The following is a 13,795-nucleotide window of genomic DNA, read 5'->3' as shown; positions in this document are numbered from 1 at the left end:
TAATACAAAAAGTGCACTCACTCACCTTTGAGTGTTTTAACTACCGGACAAAAACATCAATATCAAGGTGAAGTTCTCATGATTTAACCATTTTTCCCTAAGAAAAGAGTCATGTTTTGATGATGAATCACTCTGATCTACTATTAGTGCTTCTCAATAACTAACAACAAACATTTATGTAAATAAAATATTATACTAGAGCCCTATTACATTTAGTCACTATGATCATACGACCTGGGGGCTTACTCTTGAATCCAATTCAGATCAACCGACATTGATAGTTGCAACACTAGCACCCATTGCAATGCATACATATTGAATAAACTAGATGGTATTGAGTTTGGCTTCATATTCCATACTTTGAATCATATTTTTACAGCTACGATTAGGGTGGTATAGTTTTGACATTGAATAAGTATTGAGATTTTATTGAGTAGAAATTACATTAAGATTAGATTCAAGAATAAGCGGCAAGTACCCTTAGTACGAGTTTGTTTCACGTTCAACGAAATCGAAACGAGAGCACGTTCGGCGCTCTTATTGGTTGGTTCGAAAGCGCTCTCGTTTCTTTTTCGTTCAACGAACCGTACTAAGGGTACAGGTCGCATAATCAGCAAAATGAACTCCGTGGAACGTGTATTTTAACTAGTAACAACATGGTTGCGCAACAAACTGGTTGTTGGCTACCGAACAACCCTTGTGTTTGTTCTTTTGACTCTGTTGAGTCCACGGTTGCCCGACTAGTCGGGCATCAAAGGCATCCTAATGACATAAGGTTCTTAGTTGCAAACGTATGCACAAAGTTTTGTAGCCCACTTTGCCTTATACTGGACATAAAAATAATACTCTACAATAAATAAAAATAAGAGTAAAGGAGTAATATCATGAGGAATGTATAACTTCGACATTTATCTGACTTAGTTATCTAGTAACATGAAAAAGCTTCTAAAATATGGAGTTAGGAGTCCTTGTCATGCATTGGGTTAAAGCATTCATTTATACTAAAATAGTTTCGTTTTATGGCATTATCATTTGTTTAGAGGAAATATAGGTGTAATAAAATATAGCTTTTAATTAATTTGTTTTCCTATTTATATTACGCGTTTTAATTTAATTAACGCAAGATTGTTTCGTTTGGTGACCCAGTTTATGAAACAAATAAAGTCAAAATCAGTTCAGTTTTATCATGACACAATTGTTTATTATATTTAAATGAAAACGAGATACTGGATAGTCTTTAATACCCAGGGATGACGACCAATACATATTTAAAGTATAACTTGCAAGAAGAATCTTTATTAAAATTTTGATAAAAATATTATTATGGAGTGTTTACACGTTATTGTGCAAGAGGGTTTCTTATTCCCATTAATTTTATGTCTCCTTATCAATTTTAAAATGATTTAATATTAAATATCATGGAGGGTTTTACATAAACTATTTTTCGTTTATTCAAACACATCTTTGTAACTTTACCCCCAGTCAATTTTTGATAACGAATTTAAAATAAAGAATTCTTGACAAGTAAGCATGACTTGCTTGAAAAATAATTGTGTAAGAAAACTTTAGATAAAAAAAATGTTTTTAAATATTAAATTACAAATTGTTACGCAAGAAATAAACTGCGGTTTATTGCCCTAAGAAATTAAGTCGATCTCCTTCAAAATAATTACTATATTCAGATTAATTTATCGAATTCTTTTTACTTTTCTTTTTTTAATTTACTGGATCACCAAACGAAATAGATTTAACGAAGTTATTATACATATAAGTAAATATTTGTATTTTTTGACACATTATTTGACCAAACTTGCATGCATCAGCATATTTTTTATCAGATTATTAGTTATATGAGTTCAAACGCGTATTGATCAATATTTTTAGACGTCATCGAAATCACTGCACAGATGCGGATATTTGATAAAATTCTTATTATACTGAGCGCGATGATCCGTTCAAATAACTACTCTAGGCACTTAGCTGACTTTTGAAATAACATTTAGAAGTATTTTTCGAAAATATCTGAAAAGATTAACCCTTTCCTAATTTGTTTTGAACATTATCTTAACGAAGAAAACTGACTTATGACGTTATATTATCATTTTTGTTCGAATACGTAATAGAAAGAGTAACTATAACCTTGTTATAGCGTCATCTCTTTCTTACATTACAACAAAAATGAAACAAAACATCATACCAACAATATTTCCTGACATTGCAATCCTATAATTTATACCATTAAAGCAATTACCGTTAAGTTTTCTTCTTAAATATGTTCTGTAGGTTCATATTTGATTTGGATTGTTGGAATATCTGCGTGACTCTCCTGCCGACCTCCTGGGCTGCCTGCAGGTTGGTGTTGGGCCGCGGCGGGGGCTCCCTCATCATGTCCCCGGTGGTTCCAGTGCCAGTCAAGTTGTGTATTAAGGCTTCTATTGCAGCTTTGTACTGAGATAACGCTGGTGTTTGTACATTTTCTTCTAGTTTTCTGTTGAAGGAAATTATGTTTTTAGAGTGCTACAACGTATCTTGCTTTATTATAGGGATTACGTAGTAGGTATATAGAGTGACTAGTAATTAGTAAAGTAAGAAAAAAGTACTAACAAAAAAATATATCTTGAAAATGTAGCATACTACTATTAATACTCTGAAGTAAATCATTCAGAACATTAATATATTGTGTTACTCTGATAAGTGGTTTCCATTTTTTACTGGGAATGCATCCTCAGTCTATAGTCTTTATTCAGTTTTTACATATGTTAAAGCTATAGTGATCATAAGTCAGTCTATGTCAGTATCGTATGATTAAGGCAGTACCTGAGTGCGGGCAGTAGCGCGGGATGATGTCCGCAGTGGTGTACTGCCAGCTGCAGGCCGGGCGTCAGCGCCGCCACCACCTCCCGCGCACACCGGGACACGCATAGCGCGCATAGCAGGGACACCGCTACACAATACATAAACGGTGATTAACAATGCATGCACATATTATAATGAATATACAAAACTTATCCATAAACCAGAACATTTTCATTACCATCACCACCTAGCTGATAGACTTTCACTCTTGAACAAAGGTCTCCTCCAATGATAGGTGACTAGTTGATTGCAGTTATTACGGAAAATTAGAAGGCATAACTGCGATAATGCCTGTTTCTCAAGCGCTGACCAGTTTCAGAACGTACCTACCAAGATTCTAAAAATTGTGACTGAATATGAGCCGTCCTTCTATGTATGAGCCTTAGTTCTCAATACGATCCGTCGTTCTACGTAAAATATTCAGCCGAAACTAGTTAAAACTTAATCCTAGTCCTTATACTGTGTATACTGTGTATAAATATATTGTGTACCTTTTTCAGAAACAGCATGGTTATCGACAGTAGGCAGTACAAGCAGTGCCAGTGCCTCGGCGGTCCGCGCGGCCTCCTTGGCGGTGAGTGGTTGTTGCGCGGCCAACATGTCCTCGACGGGCGCCCAGCACGCCGCCTCGCACGACAGCCCGCGGATCAAACACGTCCGCGTCACGCTGCCCCACGCTGAGATCGCTTCTTCGCGGACGGACCTACACAATCAAATATAAATTATCATTTACTGTAAATATCAAACAATAAGTATAGTGCAATGGTGCTCATGATTATGGAACTCTAGCGTAGCTTGAATGTAGTCAAGTTACCCTGTCAAATGGTACATAGGACGTAAAACATAACAATTTTACTAGATCAATATATTTCGCGAGAGTACATTCAAAAAATGATTTCTTTCAATGGAACGGTACGTTTATCAAATGCTCGAATTAATTATTATGTTATAGACGTAATTTAGTATGTCTCAAGAGAAAAGATCCAGTCAAAATCAATATGAAATCTATTTATCCCCAGATAAGCCAACATATCAAAGAAATATAACAAAACTCTAAGAAAAAGGTTCACTTTTAAGATATTATTTTTATTTACGTTAGACATTTAGGATATTAACTAAAAAGTCATAATCTAATTATAACTTACACATCTTCATCATGCAACAGTGCCATGACGGCAGGCAGTAGTTGTCTCTCGAGACACCTCTCAGCTAGCTCCGTGGCGTTGAGTAGTTCCGTGATGAGGCTCGCGATGTACGTGCGGATCGTACTACCGCTAGAACTCTCGCAACTGCTGGCCGCGACTGTATGAACCAAAAGTGCATTAATATTTAAAATATTCTTTATTTTTAAATCAACAACAGATAGGGAAGTCGTAACAATCCACTAGTGGACTATGAGCCTGCTCGACATAAAAAGGCTTATCTCCTCGCTTTTTTTGAGAGTTGTAAAATCACGCAATTCTTTCTTCCGCCTTGAGCGAGGCGAGAGGGAGTGTCAGTCTTACTGACTAAAAAACCGCCCTGTTCCTATTTCTGCTTTTTGAGCCGGAGCCCCGGTAATCCGCTAGGCTGTCAGCAGCTCCGGGTTTCTCTCCTCACTTAGCAGTCAGATTGGAGATTGCATTTTAAATCATGCAGGTTCAGCAGGAAAAGGAATTGGAAACCAACCAATTTACAAGAATTAATTTGTACTTACATTCTCTAAGATGCTGCAGATAAAAGTCCAGTGATTCCTCTTTATGCTCCGCCACCCATTTTAAAGGTACGGAGAATATTTTCACTGGCAGACCGCGTATACTGCTGTACATAACCCATCTGGAAGTAAGTGACTTATTAGAATTTTACTGTTAATGTTAACTTGTTTTTACTTTTAATTATAATGTAGAACTAGTTTCATTAGAAATTTGGATCGAGATGGAAATGTAAGGAAAAATAAGTCTTATTTTATTTTGAACTGCTGACCAACTCTCAAGTTCTATCCACTCTGAGCAAAATATTTATTGAGACGAAATTCTCAGTACTTATAACTAAGAATTTCCGAAAACGGTCTGAAACATATCGTAACATAACTAAGACAAATATTTATCGCTAGAAGGGCTATGCTATGCTACGATAATTAAATACACTTACTTCTGCAAAAACTCGGCATGCTGTACACTATCATCGAGCACGGGTAATATAGCGACCAAGTACACACCGACCGCGACAGTACTGTCCACATTCACAGGGTGTAGCTTCTCCATCTTATGTTCCAATTCTGATATAACATCGTTGAATATAGGCCTTAATATATACTGAGTGAATGGTACGCCGAAATTGTCCACGTAACTACTGATTAACGATATAAGTAGTTCGTATATCGATGTGTGGTTCAAAACTTTTGTGTTTGATACCACGTCTAGTATTTGTTTTAATCTGTAATTAAAAAAAGAGTTTAAATATAGAATAGAAATAATGAGACTGTAATTTTAAATAAAAAATGTAGAATAGAAATAATGAGACTGTAATTTTAAATAAAAAATGTAGAATAGAAATAATGAGACTGTAATTTAAAATAAAAAATGTAGAATAGAAATAATGAGACTGTAATTTTAAATAAAATTGTGAAGGTTGACATTACTTTGCTTGTAATGTTATATTGTGAATATGTATAAGAAGAGAGATTAATTGATCAGATTGCATCATTTTAGTTAAAAGGTCATATACATTTTTGAGCATCTCACATGCTCACACATAACCTCTTGCCCGTCTCCCATAGGGGTAGTCAGAGATAATAGAACGCCAATTGTTATGAATCTTAAATACTTTTTTCGCTTCATCAACAGTCATCAGTTGTCAACCTCAAAGATAGACATCTCATAAAGATACAAAATAAAAAGAAAACAACATAATACTCACATGCTAACAAACCAATTTAACTCCGGCCATCTAACATCAGGTTTCTCTTTGATTAAATTATTAGCTGCCACCAAGAGTAACTTAGCGTCCTCAGTTTCCGAGAAATAGCACTGCAGGTCCATAAAATACTCTTGTTCTAGAGACACCTCTTGTAAGTTCACACTTTGTATATCACAGTTGCTTAGGGTAACATCCCTCACTATTTGTACATTGACTACATAGGCCAGTTTCGCTAAAACTATCACTCTCAACACGTCTAGGTATAGTAGAACCGATTTCCACTCGTTATCACTGCTCGCTTTCGTTAAATTCGATATGATACGGCTGCATAAGTCCGTTGAGAATTTACCTGGAAAAATAATTTTGTATGTGAATCACTGGGTTACTACTCGAACAGTCCGTGTATAGCGACTCAAAGTTTAATTTTATCTTTCGTCAAATCAGTGCTGATCATAAACAACATGGGAAAAGGTTTAGAAGGAAGTCGTCTTGGCAGCCCGAATCCCGACAGAATATTATTCAAAAATTTCGTATTTGGGTTTAAAAAAATTACCTATCCAAATACAAGCACCTTTGTTATTTAACACAAACAAACACGTTATTTAGATAAAATGTAAATGAAAATTCTTCAGCATACTAAAACTTAAGTACGTTTTCAATTGTTTAAAAAAATAACTTCAAATTCAACAAAGAAAATATAAAGGCAACTCACCAGCCATCAAAGCACTCCTAGCGAGAACAGGCACGAATATATTAACAGTATCCTTCACACACTTCTCGACCGGATCCTTCAGGAAATTGAACATCAAACTCTCAAGTTGATTGTACTTATGTTCCGCTACGGGACAGATGAGGCAGGCTGACTTGAGGCCTAGGGTCCTTATCTCAAGCTCATTGGACTCACACATAAGTACTACGAGGCTTAGAAGTAAAGATGTGCAGAGTTCAATTGGAACGTACGGAGCTATAGCCATGCAGACCTGACTGGCTAGTATACGTCTCTCTATCGACCTCGAGGCTAGTAGTTCTGCTATTGATGATAGTACCTCGCCGCTGCCTCCCCATTTTACTATTAGACAGGTTGCTGGAATAAAGAATTGGTGATTATTTTATAAGTAAGGGTATTTATAAGACGATATCACATTTGGGAGGTCCTACTTGCGTTTAATCGAGTTATCGGATCGTTAAAGGTATTGTTTGTAGTTTGTTAAAGATATTGGTTGTATAATGTATTTTTGTTGTTTGTTTAATGTTTCAATGACATTGTAAAAGGTTTAGGTACGGTTTTCATATCATTATTCAACGGTAACAAAGTTTGATAAAAAATATTTTACAAAAGTGATGTGTTTTCATTCAGACTATTTTTCCAATTTGATGAAGGTCAATAAAGAAACGGTCATCATGAGAATTATGTCAGTCTCGAGACGTCGACTGCTGAACATTGATATCTTCCGTATTTGTTATTTTGGATTTTGCTAATACTTTCCGTTTTTGGTAAAAGGAATGATGAATTCAATTTCAGTTTAAAAAAAAATTGGCAGACTATAACAAAGACAAAAATACTACTTATTAAACTAAATAATGAGTGAATTACCTTCACAAATAGTATGTGTATCAGCGCGGTCGGGTTTCTTGACGAGCGTGAGCAGTGCATGCAGGGCCCGCGACCTGCGCGCGTCCCCGGGCGGCAGCAGCGCCGCCACGGCCGCCAGCAGCGCCGCCGCCTCGCCGCGACGACCCACCAGCGTGTGGGGGATCACCTACACGTACCAACGGGATTAGTACTTTAGGAGTAATAAGACACATTTTGAATTACACTCCTTGTCGTAGGTGCGTTAATAAAATGAGCATATAAATTTGCCTACACATCACACCCAGACCCGTAAAACTAAAATTTATAGATCACATCAGTTTTGTTCCGTACGGTTAAATTAAAGTTAGCCCACGATACGCCACACAATACGAGCCCCGCTATCGCACGAAACTAATCGAGCACGCTCGAAAAGTTCACTTGCTTACATTAAATTAATTTGTCTTTTCATGTTCATTTTGTCATGCTCGTAGGTTAAGGGTTTTTTCATTTTGGCCCTATTTAATATATTTCCAATCTGATCGCTAATATGTCCGTGTTTTGTGTGTATTTATGCGCGGGGAACGTCACGCCTTTTATTCCCGAAGGAGTAGGCAGAGATGCACATTACGGCACGTAATGTTAATTTAAATTACAATATACAAACCCGAGGCAGTGTATCAGCGACCAATGTAAGTAGACCCGGCAGAGTGATAGGTTTCTCACTGGTCACTAGTTCAGCTAGCAAGTCGTTCGCTAGAGGCTCGTTCAGATTCAACGTTTCACAGCACCAGTTTAGTATCGATACTTTCAGACCATTTGGTATACCACTGAAACGATAATGTTACATAGGTACTTAGTACTAATACATAGTTATGTATGTTATTTATGTAAGTACAGTAATAAAATTCTTATGAAAGTAGATATAGCAGCAACGTAAACTTTATATCAAGCAAATAACATTGATTTCAAACTGAAGAACTATGCCTGATTCATCAACTTGATTTCAAACTGAAGCAGTATGTCTGATTCAATTTACATGTTTATAATTTAAGAAGTATACTTATACAAATAAACCTTATTACTTATTAGTTACATATCAATTTTAACCAAATCATAATTAATTATAACTTCTCCATTCCTACTACATTCTAAAAGCACCCTTGAACCTAACAAAACAAGGTCTATGTTCAAAAATATGTTTCTATACATTACCTATCAATCCACAACTCCTTGCTATTAGTCTCTATGCTATTGTACTCATAATGCACTCTGGTCCATTCTCCTGCGTCATTGATGCTCAGCGTTTCATCCAGGGTTGTCACACTGCCGCGGCGGAGTGGCGAGTCCCTGGTACTATTGTCGCCGACCGCACCAGTGTCGAATGAACTTATGTTTGATCCTTTTCTTGTACTGTGGAAATAAGAGTAAGTTGTAAGACATTTGTGGTAGTTTGTTGGTTGACGTAAAGTATGTTATGATGATATGTATAAAAATCAATTGCTGTTCGTTAGTCTCGCTAAAACTCGAGAACGGCTGGACCGATTTTGCAAATTTTGGTCTTGAATTATTTGTGGAAGTTCAGGAATCGTTTAAAAGGTGAAAAGAAATGCTTGAGGCGGTGCGAAGTTTGCCGGGTCAGCTAGTTAATGATAAAAAAATAAAAGAAGATAATTTTTTGGGGCAACTGAAAATATGTAATCTTTTCACTAATTTGCAGACAAAATTTTAAATAGTACGACAAAGTAGTAAGTTTGTACTCTCTTAAGAATATGTTAATTAGGATTTTAATTTATTTAAGACAATGTTAGTTAGTTATATGGTAACAGAAAGAAAATACAAAAAATAGTGAAACAAAATAAGCAAATCCTAATCTACCCATTTCAACATCAAGCAAGACCAATAAAATTGATAACGTATTATTTATTTTATTAAGTAATTACCGCATTAAACAAAACCAGTTTCTACTACAAACGCCTTAACAAGTAAAAGTTACTCTATTTAGATAAAAATCGAGAACACGTACAAGAAAACAAAAGTAGCTACGACGCTACTGCGGCAACTAGAGCATGTCAAATTATTCTAAAAGCGAGAATTACTTCCAATTTTATGTTAGGCATAGACGTACGAGCTGTAAAACATACACGAAAAAAAAAACAATTCCTAGTACATTAATTAGCATACAATGCATGATGTAATTTGATATACATCTGGTGCCATTTATAATTAAAATGATGTGAGTGATGAGATAAAAGCACACAATTTTAACAGGCCTCGTCCGTAATATTGCAGTTGGGTAAATTATTATTGAATTTTTCAAGGTCCTATAAATATATTTCAACTAGATTCTGCCAGCGCCTTCGAGAATATCCTATCACCCAAGTCAGCTCATACCCTGCCTGCATACCAAATTTCATCAAAATCCGTTCAGTAGTTTCAGCGTGATTGATGGACAAACGTCCAAACAAATTTTCAGATTTATTATAATGGTGTGATTTGATATGGTAACAGTTATAAGTTCAACATAATGGTTATTAAGTATACGGCAGTTCTATACGCCTTTTACGTTGTGTCCAATTGAATTTAATTGAGGCACCTACCAAAGAAAAAATCTCTATTATGACTGAAAAAAGTAAACAAAGCGTTGCGCAAACTGATGCGCAAAATTTTTTACCGCAATATTATATTGAAATAATACATACATTTTAATTATATTCACCACAACATAGCAACAATCCCTTTGACAGTATCACACCATGCTACACACAAATCAAATAATAGTAAAATGTGGATCTATTGGTAATACTTACATTGCACTATTTTTTTCACTATCAATCATCTCAAATTGTTCTGGCGTCGCGCTGTGAGTGGAGTTACTGCTTCCGTAGTGATTCTCCGAAGCTGTGCAAGTTAGGGGTTTGGCATCTAAACCCTGGTCCACCCTTTGCACAGATAATAATTTGTCCTCTGGTATATTAAGATCGATGCCTTTGCCCTCAGAAGTCGGGCTCGTGAGTGAATTCAAACTAACAATGGCAGCATCATATAGTTTTTGGAAGTTCAATTTTTCAGTCTCTAAAGCTATTATTTTTTGTTTCAGTAATTCTATCTCTTCAGCTTGGATTAGGAGCTGTGGATGATAAGTTTAATGTTAGTGTGATGATGTAAAGTATTTATTTATTGATACATTACTTGATAAACATTACATGTATTCATTATATTTGTCCTCTACCCCTTTCCGTCTGCCTTTGACGATAGAAGCATAATGTTATATTTATTTTTTATGTACCAACTAATTCTACATCAACAATGTAATCCACAATACAGTATAGTGCAGGACAGGACAAAACGTGGGACAACTTGTTTTAAATTAAATAATAACAAAATAAGTATTACCTCATGACTCCAATCAGTCTCATGGTCCAGTGGAGTCTGGCAGCTCACACAAACACTAGATTCATCCAGTTCAGTTTGACAAGCCATCTCCACACACACCCAGCTAGTTTCCGTAGACGCATCTACTTTGGGCGCGCTGATACTGGTGGTGTTCCCTCGAAATAATGACACCAGACCCGCGGGACGAGGCATGTTGAGACCCACATCATCCCAGTCTTCAAATTCCTGTAATTTTAATCAAGTTTTTAGTCAAGTAGAAACTATTTCTAGCGATGAGGATGCCGTAATGTCATATGCGAATATATATTGGTTTCTGTATAAAATATATAAATCAAGAAATAATTGTGTTTCAACCATTTCATTGGTGTTTTGAGCAAGTGTGAATGTCAACCTGGAGGATTCTTCAACACCCTCGAGTAGCGAAAGGCTATCGATCTTAAATGACCTTAAATAATCAGTGGCTAGTTAAAATGAATAGTGGAATAGGGATGATGACGGGGAATGAAAATTACGTCACATCTCAAAGTGACGTAATGCCATATTTCAAATCAATTAATCGCTAATTACAAAGCGCGTTGATTATACCTAACTCGCTAAAAGTAGACAGGTACCTGTCCATCCTCTACAAAATAACAGACGCGATATTTACATCATGATACACACATTCAACAAACGTGACATTATCAAAGATTTGTAAAAGAAAAGCAAAACACTTTGCGGTTTTCCTTGACGGTTGCGTCACGTCGCGCCTTGTAAAGAACACTATCAAGATACCTAGTCTAATGCATAAAATTAACTATAAAAAGAAGACACATATCTTTGAAATGCACAGCCTGCACAACTATATTATATGTGCATAAATCTTAAGTATGTATAGTAATATTGCATGCATTATTTCCTTGAGCACATCCTGCTTGCAAACTACTGCTAGATAAACCACTGTTGTGTGATTTACTTCTACTTAATTTTAGGTAGTCATGCGATATTATACCTATTGAAACTATTGAATGGATTTTGATAAAATTTGATATACAGCTGACTTGGATGAGTTGGATGATAGGATACTTTTTATCTCACAGCAACAATTAATATGATAATTATAATGAAGAATACATACAAGTAATTTATGGTTCTTTGTTTTGTTCATTATAAGCATAAAGATTATTTAATTAACCATTGCATAAAAGAATAAAGTGAGCTACATCTGAGTAAACAAAAAATTTCAAAGTCATTATGATTGATGATTTCGTAATTTTTTTACGTGAAATATATATTTTTTAACCCACAGGCTAAATAGAATGTATCATATGGATAATACTCCAATAATAAATTGTGTGTGTTCTAACTGCTCCTGGGACAAAGGTGTGAGTTACTGTATGTAACTAAGAAAGTAAACAAGACTCTATGTAACTAAGAAAGTAAACAATGTTAAACAAGCCCACATTCAACACTGTGATTGGCCAATTCTAATGAACCAACCAATCATAGTGCCGAACACACTCTCGTTTTGTTATATATACAATAGGTAAATGATCAAATAATGTATCAGTGAGATTGTAAACGTTTTTCTGAAAAGAGTAACGATGGAGTTTCTTGCTCGTTCTTCTCCATTCGAAGCTACACTTTGGAACTAGCGCCTAGCTTCACTGACAGACAGACTGACGGACAATTCAATTTGACGTTTCAAAAGTGCCTAATTTAGGATTAATTGAAATAAATGCTTTGACTTTGACTTTGACTTTGACTTTGATCTTGTTAAGTGCAAAGCAAACTCGTACTATGGTTACAGTAAATTTTCTGACTCACCTGTTCAGGATTCTCATCAGAAAATGTAATGGAAGTGAGTTTGTAATCTTGTAATAGAAGATATTCATTTATTAGGAAGTTTAAAGCTCTCTTTTCATGTGGCTTCAAGGATCGCTGGTCAGATATATCTTTGGAACTTTTATCTAGTGTAGATTCACCATCTGAAATGAAATGAAATGTATAATCATTCTGTAATTGTATAACAGATCTGTAATTTTATGTAATTATAACTAGTTCAATTTTTATTTAATATTGTATTTTCATACCTACCATGTTATTGTTTTCTGAAATTAAATTATGCTTTATTATGAATGAATTTTCTACAACAATAAAAAATTCCAAAGATAAAACTTAAATTTTACCATGAAGACAAGGTTGTAACTAATTAGTAAACAATAAAAACTATGTATGTCACAAAGAGAATAGAATAAACCTGATATTTACCAGCAAATTGAGTTAGATTAGCTCTAAGAGCATTGATGGTCTCTCTAGCTTTTCTCAGCTCAAACTCCAGCACTTTAAAAATATAATTTAGTTTTCAATTAAGATATACATGTTTAGTACAACACTGCTTGTTAAATAATATTAAGATATTGGTGTCACCAAATTCAATAAACATGGTAAATATCCCGTCATAAGTTCCAATTATAGTGTTAGTGACCATGTCAGTTTAAAAATATAATTTAGTTTTCAATTAAGATATACATGTTTGGTACAACACTGCTTGTTAAATAATAATTAATATCTACCTACTGAAACATAAATAATTAAACTTAGATTGCTCATAACACAGTGATAATTTAATTAATTTTAATGATTACATATATTTACATTTTTTCACTTAATATTTTATTAGCGGCGATTAAAAATAAGTAACTTACGCATTGAAGAAAAGTCGGATGCCCTAGAAACATGTTGTTCAAAGTTGCCTGGGTTTGAGAAGAATTCCCTGAGTTGCGGTAATTCCTTGCCGCTCTCCACCAGCTCTGTATGAAGCTCCAAGGCTGTCAGGAAGTAGTGGTCTTTAAGCAGTTTCGTAGCAATGTCCTCATAAGCTAAGTGAGGCGATGCTGCGAAAGAACTTTCTTCTATATCCTTATACGGATTCATATTGTTACACACAATCGTTTACATGTCACATGTAATTTAAAACTTTAATTATTGTCTTAATTACACGACAACTTGTTTCACTATTCATTCAACGTTTTTTTCTTACTAAGAAATAGGAAAATGTATTCCACAAAAACTGAACTTGACAAATAACAATAC

General features: G+C 35.0%; 1 protein-coding gene across 1 annotated transcript; it reads right to left on the bottom strand.

The window, feature by feature from the left end:
* Positions 1–1,257: 1,257 nt before the first annotated feature.
* Positions 1,258–13,636, bottom strand: LOC118272689 (RAB11-binding protein RELCH homolog). Its single transcript, XM_050693543.1, has 16 exons — positions 13,408–13,636; positions 12,971–13,042; positions 12,527–12,687; positions 10,721–10,945; positions 10,135–10,454; positions 8,540–8,737; positions 7,992–8,154; positions 7,349–7,514; positions 6,467–6,838; positions 5,755–6,103; positions 4,987–5,271; positions 4,553–4,671; positions 4,002–4,158; positions 3,348–3,559; positions 2,818–2,944; positions 1,258–2,488 (listed from the first exon to the last, which is right to left on the bottom strand). The coding sequence occupies exons 1-16, from the start codon at positions 13,634–13,636 to the stop codon at positions 2,254–2,256; spliced, it is 3,390 nt and encodes a 1,129-aa protein (XP_050549500.1). The 3' UTR covers positions 1,258–2,253.
* Positions 13,637–13,795: the final 159 nt, after the last annotated feature.

The sequence above is a fragment of the Spodoptera frugiperda genome, chromosome 4 (assembly GCF_023101765.2).
Source record: "Spodoptera frugiperda isolate SF20-4 chromosome 4, AGI-APGP_CSIRO_Sfru_2.0, whole genome shotgun sequence".
Taxonomy (NCBI): Eukaryota; Metazoa; Arthropoda; class Insecta; order Lepidoptera; family Noctuidae; genus Spodoptera; species Spodoptera frugiperda.
This window is presented reverse-complemented; position numbering and strand designations above follow the sequence as displayed.